Source organism: Solea solea, chromosome 8, assembly GCF_958295425.1.
Source record: "Solea solea chromosome 8, fSolSol10.1, whole genome shotgun sequence".
Lineage (NCBI taxonomy): Eukaryota > Metazoa > Chordata > Actinopteri > Pleuronectiformes > Soleidae > Solea > Solea solea.
The window spans coordinates 21,001,740-21,015,275 of NC_081141.1; the positions used below are offsets into that span (position 1 = coordinate 21,001,740).

At 42.7% G+C, this 13,536-nt stretch overlaps 1 protein-coding gene and 1 long non-coding RNA gene across 3 annotated transcripts in view; one reads left to right on the forward strand and one right to left on the reverse strand.

Moving 5' to 3' along the window:
* Positions 1 to 13,536, forward strand: part of si:ch211-225b11.4 (thyroid adenoma-associated protein homolog) — an 18,603-nt gene continuing 5,067 nt past the window's right edge. The window contains exons 1-26 of the mRNA XM_058635328.1: positions 1 to 179; positions 260 to 440; positions 536 to 622; positions 700 to 727; positions 946 to 1,094; positions 1,176 to 1,298; positions 1,411 to 1,531; positions 1,845 to 1,990; positions 2,069 to 2,153; positions 2,239 to 2,375; positions 3,523 to 3,720; positions 3,808 to 4,528; positions 4,967 to 5,119; positions 5,277 to 5,386; positions 5,491 to 5,651; positions 5,737 to 5,879; positions 6,545 to 6,709; positions 7,253 to 7,401; positions 7,530 to 7,667; positions 7,760 to 7,864; positions 8,221 to 8,421; positions 8,503 to 8,653; positions 9,317 to 9,569; positions 9,947 to 10,189; positions 10,296 to 10,500; positions 11,888 to 12,076. Coding sequence (XP_058491311.1) covers positions 70 to 179; positions 260 to 440; positions 536 to 622; positions 700 to 727; positions 946 to 1,094; positions 1,176 to 1,298; positions 1,411 to 1,531; positions 1,845 to 1,990; positions 2,069 to 2,153; positions 2,239 to 2,375; positions 3,523 to 3,720; positions 3,808 to 4,528; positions 4,967 to 5,119; positions 5,277 to 5,386; positions 5,491 to 5,651; positions 5,737 to 5,879; positions 6,545 to 6,709; positions 7,253 to 7,401; positions 7,530 to 7,667; positions 7,760 to 7,864; positions 8,221 to 8,421; positions 8,503 to 8,653; positions 9,317 to 9,569; positions 9,947 to 10,189; positions 10,296 to 10,500; positions 11,888 to 12,076 — 4,452 coding nt within the window. The 5' untranslated portion in view covers positions 1 to 69. The remainder of the gene's footprint in view (positions 180 to 259; positions 441 to 535; positions 623 to 699; positions 728 to 945; positions 1,095 to 1,175; positions 1,299 to 1,410; positions 1,532 to 1,844; positions 1,991 to 2,068; positions 2,154 to 2,238; positions 2,376 to 3,522; positions 3,721 to 3,807; positions 4,529 to 4,966; positions 5,120 to 5,276; positions 5,387 to 5,490; positions 5,652 to 5,736; positions 5,880 to 6,544; positions 6,710 to 7,252; positions 7,402 to 7,529; positions 7,668 to 7,759; positions 7,865 to 8,220; positions 8,422 to 8,502; positions 8,654 to 9,316; positions 9,570 to 9,946; positions 10,190 to 10,295; positions 10,501 to 11,887; positions 12,077 to 13,536) is intronic.
* Positions 8,509 to 13,536, reverse strand: part of LOC131463569 (uncharacterized) — a 23,514-nt gene continuing 18,486 nt past the window's right edge. For both annotated transcript variants that reach the window (XR_009241059.1, XR_009241058.1), the window contains exon 4: positions 8,509 to 8,648. This is a non-coding gene — a long non-coding RNA (uncharacterized LOC131463569). The remainder of the gene's footprint in view (positions 8,649 to 13,536) is intronic.

The following is a 13,536-nucleotide window of genomic DNA, read 5'->3' on the forward strand; positions in this document are numbered from 1 at the left end:
TTCCAGCTGCCCTGCACGCACGGTCCTGTCACCTGTGTAGTTTTTTTTAAAGGTGTAGTTTGTAAAACAATGTCGTCGTTTGAAGAGCTTGTGGTCAGTGTGCAGGACTGTGTGGTCAGCGAGGATCATGTTCGTGACAAACTCCGCCTCTTCTGTGATAAACTCTCTGAATCCTCCAGGTTTGTGTGTTAATATCTACATTAACTTAACTTAATGACACGGTGAGTCTGTGACTGAATGATGTTGATTCCATGAACAGGAGCGGTGTTAAAAGATGTAAGGAGCGCAGTTTGGAGGAGGCTGCTCTTCTCCTCAGACAGATCTCACAGACTGAGCTGTGTGGTTTAGAGAAGAATCATCTCCTGTTGCTGGTCAGACTCCTCGTCTCCATGCAGCTGCAGACGGCCAGCATCTCCACAGCCTGTCGTAAAGTGGACCAGGTCAGACACACACACTTCTTTACTGTTTTCTTCTTTACTCTTACTAGTGAGATGGCAACATGGGAAATCACTGATATTCTCTGTTTGCTTTGCAGATGCTGCAGCACTTGTCAAACGTGGACCAGCAGCTGGTTTTTAGAGAAATCCAACAGTGTTTACACTCCATGATCCACACTGACCAGGTACAGAGCTCTCACCTCACCTGGGCTTTTTAGATATTCATTGCAGATATTTCACCTTTCCTCTGTTTGTGTTTCAGGTATTGTCTTTTGAGGATCTACAGAGAGGTTAGTGTTCGATCAAGACGAAGGTAGTATATGTGGATTATAATGAGACAGTGAGAGATAATGAGATGAAAAGCACTAACAATAATTTAATTGTGCTGTTGTAAAATTCATGAATGAAAGAAAACATTAAGATCAATTAATGAGAAAAATGAATACACATAACAATGTTATAAGCATATACAAAGTGTCTGAGTGTTGACATAAGTCTGTATTATCAGCCTGTATGTTCCTGGAGGACAGCACCGCGGGTCGAGACGTGTGGCGAGAGTCGTGCCCGTCCTTGCTGAGTAAAGTTTCCGAGTTGTTCCCTGTTGTGTTGCAACACGAATCCCATAGAGATGGACCGCTGTGTTACATTGCCGTCAAGGTAAAAGAAGAGCAGTGTTTATTGTTGACTGGACTGACTGTGTTCTCTCAGTTACTGACATGGGAACTGTGATCTTTGCAGCTGTGCTTGCAAACATTCCAGCAGTTGTCCACTGAGGTGTCTCCTCTCGTGTGGAACAAGGAGCACAGGAGTTCACCAATGCAGACGATCTTGCAGGCTCTCATGGACATAATACTTGGACAGGTTGCTTAAAAACGGCTCCTTAAAACATAGTTGTATTAATCAAAAGACGTATATCTCTTTTAGTTTTGGACCATTATTTTGTCTCATCAGTCAGTGTCATGTGCTGTGTCAGTGCTGCAACAGGGACACTCGTCTTCTGGCCGGCACTGCTGTGGCCATGCTGATCAACATAGCGTCAGAGAGCGGAGCTGGAGGAGCGGCTGCCTGGAGTCTGCTACACTTCTCTGACATAGGTAGGTAACCAGCAGCAGCAACACGGCAGGACAAATGTCCCCAGCCCGTCCACAGAGATAAATAGACAGATTTACTGTATTGATCTCAAACTGATGGAAGAGATGAAATGCAAATATACACAACTCTAACCCAGATTCCTGGGTGTGACGTCACGAGTGGTTGCCACTTGCATACACCGAAGCTATACAGAAAATAAGTATTGAATGAAGAGGTTATGTGATCCTGGGAGAGGTTTTTCCAGTTTTTCCTAATGTGATGTTGTGTTATGTAAACTTGATTTGATCAGAACTGTTATTTCTGTTATTTCTCCAGAGCCTTGGCCTCTGACCGTTGGCGCTCTTCAGATACAGTGTGTTCCTGTAGGAGGAGATGGAGTGGCGAGGCTGGCCGTGAGCAGGGGCCTCCTCACCTGCTGTCGACCTCACGTCTTGCTCAGCTCAAGTGTGGACGACACAGATGTAAATTTATGTTGAGACGAGATCGAAAACATAGCCCGCTTTTTGTTCTGCTCGCTCTCATCACTTTTCTCTTTTCAGACGTGTTTACTGCTGAAAGGTTTGTTTCCTCTCGTCTACGCTTTGTGTGAGGAGAAGCTGGATTGCCACTACTTGGCCTTTGAAGGTGAGTCACACTCACACAGTTCATTCATTCACATGTTTTGATTGGGTGATATCGTGTGTTCATAATGTATGACTTGTTGTTGCAGTGTTAACACTATGGCTGAAGAGAGTGAAAGAACATCTGGCTGATATCTGGAAGACGACGGGTGTCTGCCTTCTGTCTGACAACAGCGTCCTGCTGCAGAAGCTCATTGACATTATCTGGACCAATGCAGAAAGCCCAGTGAGTCCAGTTAACATGCTGTTACTGCAGTTACGTGACTTTTCAAAAGTAAATGGACAACAACATAATCCAGGGCAGTGTTTCCCAACCCCGGTCCTCAGGAAACACTGCCCTCAGGAAACACTGCCCTGCTCCAACACACCTGACTCAGATGAACAGCTCGTTATCAGGCTTCTGCAGAGTTTGATAACGACCCGTTTATTTGAATCAGGTGTGTCTGAGCAAGTAAACTTGTAAAATGGTCCCCCTAGGACCAGGGTTGAGAAACCCTGGTATTCTTACTCTTAAAAGAAGTACATTGTTCATGCATTATTATGATTTTCTTCTCATCATTTAGACATACACTCACAAGCTGCTTAATTATCTCACCCAAAAGTGTTAGAAGTGGCTCCTGGTGTGGTCTTCTGCTGCTGGAGCCCTTCTGTTTCCAGGGTTGTCCGCATCCCTTGGATGGAAAAAACAAGTTGTTATTTGAGAACTGTTGTGGAAAAACTGTCACCTCTGACATAAACAAGGCATTTTCACCCAGAGAAATGCTGCTCACTGGATATTTTCTCTTTTCCACACCAGTTTATCTTGCACTAACAAAGATGCCACATTTAAGCTTCCTTCCTCATTCTGATGCTCAGTTTGAACCATACCAGCTCGTCTTGACCATGAATATATGCCTACATGTTGCCATGTGATTAGCTATTTGCATTAACGAGCAGTTGTACATGCATACCTAATTAATTGGCTGGTGAGTGTATGACCTTGTATCAACAATCACGTCCCGTATGTCCTCACTTTTGGAAATGGTTTGAGGACGTATCAGAGCATGCATGAATATAATCCATCCTCAGGATGCTTTTAAGAAACATTTGGGCATTTGAAGTTGAAGCTGATGTCCTCAGTTGATGTTACGTGTTACAGCAGCGTGAGTAGGGCTTTGATTCACTCAACTGTACAGTCAGATAGTCGTTTAAAAAGATAATTTTGTTCCCGAAACATTGTGTTTAAATAAAGGACAAATAAGCCAGATCCAATCTCATGAAGACACAGGAGATGCATACAGGATGCATTTTAATGCCAGGTGTAATCAGTTCTATTTAGCTCCATCAGATGACTGAGGGCGTTCATTCCTCAGTGACATGTGACTTCTCTGCAGGTGGAGGGTGTGTCAGAGTTTGTGCGCAGTGCCCTCTCTCTGCTGCTGGACATCTATGAGACGGACTGTGTGAAGTTTTGTGACACAAAGAAGACTCTGCATTACACTCTGCTTCAGCGAGCCATCAAACTACCCTGGGAAACCAAAGCCAAATATCATCATCTGTGTGCATTGTTGCCATATCTGGGCACAGACACGGTGAGGATGAAGTGTTATTACAGAGATTATGATGTTATGATGTACTGAATTGTCATCTTAATTCATCTTGTCCCTGTTTTCACTTAGGTGCTTGATCAATATGTCGATTTACCCAGTCATCTCCTCAAGGGCTTGTCAACGAATCACCTGTCACCGTGTGGATCCGAGCTTTATAAGTGTCTGATCCAGCAGCAGAGACGAGAGCTTTGCGACAAGTCAGAGTCACACACCGAGCTGGATCTGGCCGATGAGTGGGCGAGGCAATGGCAGTCCGTCCTGCACAAGGCGCTGACGTCGGATGTGACTCTTCTGCAGAACAACGGCTCAACACACTTATTGCCCACCACCTTTCAAGTCTTCCCCTCTTCTGTGAATCATCTGCTGGCCTCTCTGGACCCGTTCACCCCCGGACACCTCCACGCCTGGGCCTGCATCATGAGCTCCTACCGAGCCACGACAGGAAGCTCTCCCTGGGCTCTACAGGGCAGCTCGGCTCTTGAAACCCTCCAGCTGGCTCTGGGATCTGTGGATGACAAAGTCCGCCTTGCTGCCCTCAGCCTCCTCTGCTGCAGCCCGAAGACCAAAGACACCCCGACCACAGAGGAGATGTCAATAATGATGAGGTTTATTCCTCAGAACCTAAACTGTGAGTCTGCACCTTTTCGCCAGCATTTTCAGGCTGGAGTGAAGAGGTTTTTGGTTCGTATCAGAGACGGCTGCTTGGCACAAGTCAGACAACGGAAGAGCAAAAAGAAAGAAGAGACCTCTTGCTCAGAGAGGACACATGAGTCATTGGAGCAGGGAATAGGTGAGATAACTGAGAATTGAGAGAAAGCACTAATGCAACAAAATAGATGCCACTGCCATAAAATATCACTACCATATTCATTTACTGCGTTGTTTGTAGGGCTAAAGGATTTGGGGAGAATATCCAACTTCCAACAGATTGTGATTTGATATGTGATATTTAAGTGGAGCTACAGTTCAATATTACTATGTTATAGATGCATCACATGATGGAGCATTACTACATGAGATAACACCAAAATATTAACTTTTATAATTTAATGCATACATGAGAACTTATTGATATGAATTGTTTCCACACATGTGTATGTGTTGCACTGTTTCAAATTGTGATTTTGATTTAAAATGCACAAATTATTCTGCTTTTTGTTTTTGATGTAATCTTGCCTCAGCTAATCTTTTTTTTATATATATATTTTTTTTAAATAAACCCCTGCAGGGTTTGTGGAATGGTTGGGTCAGCTCCCGTACAGTTATCTGTCCCCAGGACACAGTTATCAGAGGAAGAAGACCGTGTTGCTGATGCTTTCTGTGGTGCTGGAAACCTGCACAGACACATGGAGCCCAGACAGGAGGAAGGGACAACCTCCAGGTCCGTTTTGTTTTTACCTTCTTTGCCAATTAAATTCTAAACACTTGGAGTATGTGGCACTGATATTTGATTATATGCAGACATCTTATCCAGTAATATCTAACATTTCATGTCATATCATTGAAAGTTTGTTATGAAGTTTGTGAAATCATTGCAGCAAACATGGGTTCTCTTATTGCCTGTGCCAGACAAAGAGGAAAGTGGGATTTCTTTAGTCGGACAAAACAGTTGGTTCTTATCAGCTGTTTAGAGGATTCTACAAATGAGGTAGAGCTTCTTTCACACCCCTCATACATTATATCCTTTCCATTGTTCTAAACGAAGTTGAAGACAGAACAAACATGATCAAAAAAATGTATTTTCTCTTACAGATACGGGAGCTCTCAGCCGGGCTGTTGTTAAAATTTTTCCCGCCCAGTTTTCCAGACGATATTGCAACAGTGCTGCTCCTGCGGACCAAACATCTTCTGTGCAGCCCTCGGGTGCAGGAGGCTCAGATGGGAGCACTGATGATGAAGGTCCTCCTGCTGAAGTAAGCCCCGCCTCCTTCAGACCCTTGTTCATCGTGATTATGTCTGAAAAGGATCCTGCAGTTAACAATTGCTCTGTGTGTGTAGATCACAAGACCAGCCTGAAAACTGCAGACTGAACCCTGACAGCAGTGGAAGCATGGTCAGGTTCCTGGTGAAGCAGCTGGAGGAGCATTATCTCACAGCCAAGGCAGAGATGATGCTAGCTGCCAGAACCAAGCCCATACATGGTGAGGCTGAGAGGATTCAGTGGCAGATGTTGAATTTACTCCCCATTGGTTTGTTTTTAAAAGCGTAAAATATAGTACAAATAAATTAAAATAAAGTAAAAAAATAGTTTTGTTTTCATAAACATTTGTTAGTACTTACAAGCAAGGCCTTGTTTTATGGAGGCCACCATCTTGTGCCACCATGTTTCTACAGCAGCCTAAAACTCAAGTGTTGTACACGCTGGCGAGGCTGCAAACAGGTTGGAGTTTGACTGAAGACACAACAAATTATGTTACATCATTGTTTTTGTTCACAGAGACCAAATAGAAGCTGAAAAATAACATCAACAACATCAAAACTCACCTAAAGTTATGCACTGCAGAATTAAAGCTGAACAAAGCAAAGGGAGGATGTCTCCGCTCACACAAACCTGATGCAAAAATCTGTTTAAAAAGGAGAAAACAAGAAAGTGAAAGAGAGAAAAGTGTTCTAAAAGAGTATATTCATCCTTTTTCGTTGTGTGAAGGCCACCAAGGTTTCCTGATGCACTTAGGAAAGGCAGGAGTTCTCCATTTGTTGCACTCTGCAGTCTCCACATTAGATGTCACTAATTCTTACACACTGGACCTTTAAGCCCGAGAGAACAGTTTTCACTTCTTTAAAGCCTGACATCATTTATTTCCAGGCGTCGTAAGTGCACTTCAGAGGTGTTTGGTCGAGGCAGCCGACCGTGTCTTTGACACACTTGACCGCAGTCTGATAACAGAGGTGCTGGACCTGCTGGAGAACATCTCTCTCCTGCTGCTGGGGGTTCTCTATGGAGGTCACAATACCTGTGCCACTGAAACAGGTAATGGAGCAACCTGCAGGAGCAATAGATATATATCTATTGCATTTTATTTCAGGTATTTTGGTATAATTTTCAACTATTGTTCTTTTGGCCAAAAGTAATGTGCATGCTAAAATGTAAACGTTAAAGACAAAAACAACAATAACAGCAGGAGACGTGGTTAGCAGCAGGAAGGAAACCGCTGAAAGTGTTTATGACTCCACATACTTTTATTTCCTCCCGATCTTGACTGTCTGCAGGCTGTTCAATACTCTGCTGCTAGACTTTTAACCCACACAAGCAAAAGAACACACATCATACCTGTTTTAGAATCTCTTCACTGGCTACCAGGTTACTTTAGAATCCATTTTAACATTCAACAGGTTAGAGGCTACGAGTGCAAACCTTTTACATTACGCTGCTTAAATTGTGTTTATTCTTTTAAAAAGCAGATGACGATCATGCTTTTTATATAGGCTTTTAGTTTAACAAGAGTTTTGTGTATTATTTTATCTGTGAAAGGTGTTATGTAACTTTACTTACAGTAAATTGTTCGTCCTGTAGAAGCCCCACCTTCTCTTTGTGATATGGGAAATGCCATCAGCTCGCTGATAGCCCAAACATCTGCAGGAGACCCTGTTGACGGAGAGGAGTGTGTCCTGCTGTCTGAAGATCACAGCCTTGTTCTCACCTGCTGCTGGGTTTCCCTCAAGGTCAAACACAACCACATGAGACACGTCATTCCATATTTAAACATTTTAGGAAAATAGCAATAGCAATAGACATCTGACATTTACTTCAGTGTGTTTTCTGCTTGAATTGTGTGTTTTCTTGTTTATAGGAAATAGGAATCTTCTTAGGTTCTTTGGTGGAGAAAATCCTCTCAGAATCCAAACCCAGCAAAAGGCTCGTAGAAAAAGAGGATTTAGTCCAAGCATCAAAAATATTCAAGAATATTCTCCTCAAATGCCGTCACTGGGTAAGTTTTATAAATCCTTCCGGAGACGTTGGGAGTCTGATGCTCCTCAGCAGCCATGTGCATTCTTTAAAGAACAAACTTCTCTTCACCAGGGGGCGGTAGAGGGATGCTGTATAGGCTTCACCAAGTTCTGTGCCTCTCTGTTGAGCAGCAGCGATCAGGAGCTCAGAGAAATTCCAGCTCATATGCTGAAAGAAGTGAGTAAAGGTGTAAATGTGTGATTCCAAGAATCTGGGCCGCAAAAATAGTAAAGCACATTATTATTTCTTGATTAAAATGTCAAATTATAGTTGTTTACTTTCGTTCATTCATGAACAGAAACATTAGTTTTAGTGGTTGAATTTTATGCTTGATTATTTTCTGACTTTTCAGAGAAGGCCAGTGAGCTGACTCAAATTTGGGTATAAAAAGTTGAATTCAGTTGTTATTTGCCAAATAAATAAACAAAAGCATTTTTAGTTTTAAACACATTTTTGTACGATTTCTAAAATATTTATTTTTTAAAATTTCTTTTGAGAGGATGGATTGATGGATTGATGGACTCGTGTTATAGGGATTACAGGTTGTGCAGTGCCCTCGTTCCACGTCGGTGACTCGGCGCGCCGCAGGTTTGCCGATGCTCATCCTGTGCGTCGTGTCAGCAGAGGAGTCCAGTAAAGCCAGACCACTGTTGTCCCACAGTATGCAAACCCTGCTGGACACGGCCAAAACGCCTCTGCCTGACAAGTGGGACCAAACGCTCGACCTTCCTCAGGTTTGTGTTTTTGTAAACAAAGAAACAGGTTTGAGAATATTGGTCAGACGCGATCACGTTATCTCCTCTGGTCTCTCACAGGTGTGTGCAGTTCACACTCTGCAGGCCCTCGTGCGCGGCTCAGGTCTGGGAGTCGCTGTCCTTCAGTTTGCTCCTGCTGTAGCCATCCTGTCCCTCACTCTGCTCAGCTCTCGCTGCTGGGCCATGAGGAACGCTGCACTGCAACTCTACAGTAAGAAGCAAGCACATTAAGAGCTTTTTATATCCTGTATGTTCACTGTGAATATTGATTTAGGACAAGGGATTACTCATCAATAGAATATAATAGCCTTTACCAGTGTATACGCAGTAATAAAACAAAATTGGTGGAGCAACTCCCATCAGTGCACTTAAAAATACAATTCAGTTGTAATAAGTAGTAAAAGTAATACAAGAAGTAGTGACAAATACAGGCACATCAATATGTGCCTGTATTTGTCACATACTGTTAGTGATTTTCTGTCCAATCTGCCCAGTATGGATTATTTGTTTAACTGTTTAATCCAAAATGGCTGGAAAGCTGCTGATCAAACACTAATTGTAGGTGCTGTAACCTGTGAATCTGATTTGTATTTATCAACATACAGTATTATTATAATCATCCTACCTTGTCTCCCCTACTCACCCCTAACATACAGCAGCCCGATGATCAAATAAATAAGTTATACAGTGAAATACATGAATAAATGTGAAATAATTATTTGAGGAAAAAGGGTTAATTAACCAAAGCGATGGTTGCTGTGTTTGAGTGAGACTTCTTCAAAACAGTTGCTTCATTAGTAGTAATCAATATTCAAAAATATTCTCTGCACGTTCATAGACTTGATACGACACTGATTGAAAGTCGCATTCCCAGGTTCTCTGTGCTCGCGAATGCTCGGCCAGCGACCCAGCAGTGAAGACAGTGGTCCCACCCAGCACGCCATGTCCCCTCCCGCCTTCTTTTTCCACTACCCTGCTCTCCAGTCTTTCCTCCTCGGTGAGCTAAAGGAAGCGGCACAAGACCTCGAGGGGCGACCCGATGAGGCCAAGCTCCACCTCCAACCTTCCCTCTACCCCGTCCTCACTCTGTTGGCCCAACTCCAGCCTGGCGTCCAAGACTCCACAGAGTGATTACTCTTTACTTATCACTACACAGTTTAAAGTCAGGTTAAAGCTGCAGTCTGGATCTTTATGTTTTAATGTTGATGTTAAAATTATATATATATTAGTCTTCCTCTGTTCTTTATGAAAAGAAACGGGGCTCTGTCAGACAGTACTATCAGACCTGACTGTGGGAGCGCTTGTGTTTATACACCTGCAGGGGTGGGCGGGGGACAATAAGCATTTATCCCGTAAAACTGCTCAAAGACCGTATTTTTTGCGCATTAGATTTTGTCTGAAAGTTTTTTTGGGCACTTCTTCAGTCATCAGAGCTAAAACTACGCTTTTTTTTTTTTTGCCTTATTGTTGTGATGACTTTAAATGAATCTTCTTTTCTTTTCAGAACATTGTCAGACTTCCTGCCTCCTTTACTCCAGCTGTCTGACAGTTCTATATACAGTGTGAGAGTGATGGCCTGTAAGGCTTTGGTTGCCATGACTCCCCCCTCGGAGTACATGAACATCCTCTTCAAACTCACGGCTCAGCTGCCCGGTCGACAGCAGCGCTGCTCTCACAACCGGCTCCACGGGCAGCTGCTGCAGATCAAAGCCATTCTAGAGAGAAGTTTAACGCTAACCACAGACAGGTGAGCTGTAAAAGAAGCTCTATATTCATTCATTAAACATTTCCCTGGTTATTCGTTCACCTGACACCATCAGGCTCCTAAATCCCTGCTGTGTTTGTGTTCTCAGAGGCCTCTCATCTGCCCTGACTGAGGTGCTGAGCAAGGTGGACGCGTCGCTGTGGCTGGTGACTGAAGCTCAACGTTGCCCTCTAGTGAGAGCAGTCTACCTAGAAGTGGTAGAGTTGCTAAGAGGATACTGCTGCGAGACCTTCCTGTCAAAGCTCAGTGACACGCTCATGCATGACCTTCACGTTCCTCAAACGGGGCTTCAGGTGCGTAACCGTGCACAAATAAAATTTGACTTAAGGTTTGGTTCTCATTCAACTTCCGCAGTTTCTCTGGGCATATCCATGTCACATCACACTTCCAAAACACTTTTTTTAGAATGCAGCAACAACTTTCAATGTGTCAGTCAGCGAAGCAGGTCAAACTGGTTTCTTTGCCCACTGAGAAGTGAAATAAGGTTTGAACCCCCCCAGCATCCAGATAATGCAATCAGTTGCTGAAGGAGAGGAAGTCACAGACAAAACAAGCTTTTTCTATTTTTAGATTTTTGTTATTATTACTATTTTTTGTTGTCAGCAGCACCCAGGCTTTGCATACCTAGTTACAATGAGCATGACAAGAGAGTGACCTTCAAGTGCTTTGGTTAAAAAACACCTCTGGCTTCTTCCATGTAGTTTTTTTTTTTCTTCTTTTTTTACACGTGTTTTCTGTTTTCTGAATGTCAGGATGTTTTTTGGCCTTGATTTGCAACATCACATTCCTGCCTTCTTATTAGATACAGTAATTGTGGTGAAAGTTCCCCTTCAAGGTCTGAAAGAAACACATTTGACTACATTATACTTCTGCTTTACCTTAAAAGACAGTTTGAGCAGTTAAGTTTGAAAAACCAGAAAGCTTGTTTTAATTGTTAAAAAAACCCATTAAAACTGATTCATTGATTATTAAAACAGTCGATGATTCATTTAGGAATCAATTAATTATCCTTTAATCAAATAATCGTTGCAGCCCTAGTACTTTACCTCAGCAAGGAAACTTTAGTGAAAAAATAATAATTGCAAATCAAATCAAAAAAATCTCCCAAGTCATTCAGCCCCACTGTTACTCTCTCCACTCTAATTAAATAATGATTATAAGATACCATTAGTTTAGATTAATGCTCTGCTTGTATTAAATAGAGAGTCAGTGTCATATTTGTTGTTCCTTTTGAATTACACAGATCTGACAGAATAGTATAATGACTAAACCTACTGGTTGTGAATGTGAACAGCACAGCCGCAGCTTTTCTGTCTGGCTGTGGTGATTAAATTATTCACCTGGTGGTTATATCTATTTAGGTGCTGTGGGTATAGTTACAGCAGCTTTATCACTCCTTTCTTTACATGTCTGTCAGGGGATTATTGATTATTAATCTCAGGAACACGCACATGCCCCAGCTTATATTTTTACTTAACCAGTGAGGCCATATCTGTATGTTTACCTATTTGTAGGATTACTCAACAACTCCTGAACTGGTTTTCATGAATTTTTTATGATCCAAGAAAAGTGTAAATGTAGAAGTTGATCTCATTTATTGAATGAAAGGTTCTTTATCAGAGGTTTATGCTCAAGGAGCACCTTCTAGCTTTTAATGTTTAATCTTTGTCATCTCCACAGGTTGGTTTGTCGTCCTTTCGTCAACGGGCCATTAACTTTCTATGTGCCGATCTGAAGTTGGCGTGCCAAATTTGGAGCGGCTTCTTGGCAGCGAGCCCTGACCTGAAGCTCTCACTGGTTACGTGGGTGGTGGATGGGCCGGGTTTACAGCAGAACAGCCTGAGAGAGTTGATCCAGAACGTGCTGCAGGTAAGACTGCCTATATTTATTGAACAATACTGCCCTCACAATTTCCGGTGGTATTGCTCTGTTTCGTCTGATGAAATGAATGCAAAGTATGTACAAAATGCTCTCAGTAGAGCAGCTCCCGGAAATAAACTGAACTGTACTGATTGACCAGAAATTTTAGGGCATATTCTAAGAGGTGAGTGCCAGGGTTCAAATTGTGACAGAAGAGACCAGGAGACCTTGAATCTTTGGATATATTTTTATTTTTATCCTTTGTTCGTCTTGTTTTGCTGTTTCACAGCAGTTGGCGTCCTCCTCCTTGTGGCGTATGTAAGCCAGTGCAGTGTTTCATTGTTCAAGTCAATAAGACCAGGATCGTCTTTGCGGACAAACATGATAATAAACATGTTTATTGGCAATGGGACTGGCCAAGGTAAACCTTGGGACTTTCAAGATGTTCTTATTGTGCACGTGGGTCTCCTGCAATAGGATCATGGTCATGTTGTTTTTGCTATTTTCTCAAGGATGTTGGTCTTGGCGGTGGTGAGGCCTTCTACGTTGAACTGTTACATAACTGCATCCTTCTCCACCTTTTTTGTATTTGCTTTCAATTCACGTCTTCTCTTTTTGCAGATACTGGTTTATCATAGTTTGCACACTGTTTGCACTCTGCAGAAATGCAGAAATTGGAGCAAAATGGGTGTGTGCTCCTGTGCCACTCACACGCCCTTTTGTGTTGGGCTTGCTCTTGACTTTGTCCTGAGCTCTAAAAGTTACCTTAGCATGATATAGGAGAACAGTCTCACAATGGCAAACACAATGCATTGAGGCGACAGTGAACATTGATGCTGTGTTCACACCAGACGCAATTTGTCTTGCAACATACAAACGACAAAATCAATGTACAGACGCAAGTAGATGCACATTTTGCGTCAAGTTGAAAATGTTTAACTTTGGCGTTGATATGATGATGTGATGACCAATCAGCGTTGAGATTCTCCAGATTACGTTAGTACTCGCCAGACTCTCCTTCCAGTTTATCCAGTAATACCTTTTCATGACGAGCAGCTAATTTGATGACTTGCTAGCTCGTAAGCTTCTGAAGTTAGCGCTGAAACTCGCCAAGTTGTGTCCGGCTCCAGGTGGTGTTTTGAAACCACACACAACGGTGGTACATTCCCTTCCACAAGAGATGGAGTGCAACAATGCATCTGATATTAGCCATGATTGATGGTGAAAACAAATGAAATGCTTCTGTCTTCTCTTACGACCAAATCGGTTTACTTCCGGAATTGCACTAAAATGATCCCACGTTTGGTGTGAACGCAACATACTGTAACTCCACGCCTGAGTGGACAAGGCTCCTTATCTGCAGCTCCTCTCAGTTCTTTTAAAGAGACTGCTGAATTTTATCCACCATGATTTCTTCTGTAACTTCGTAACCCTGTTTTCAAGAGCCATCACTTTGTCCATCATTTTTT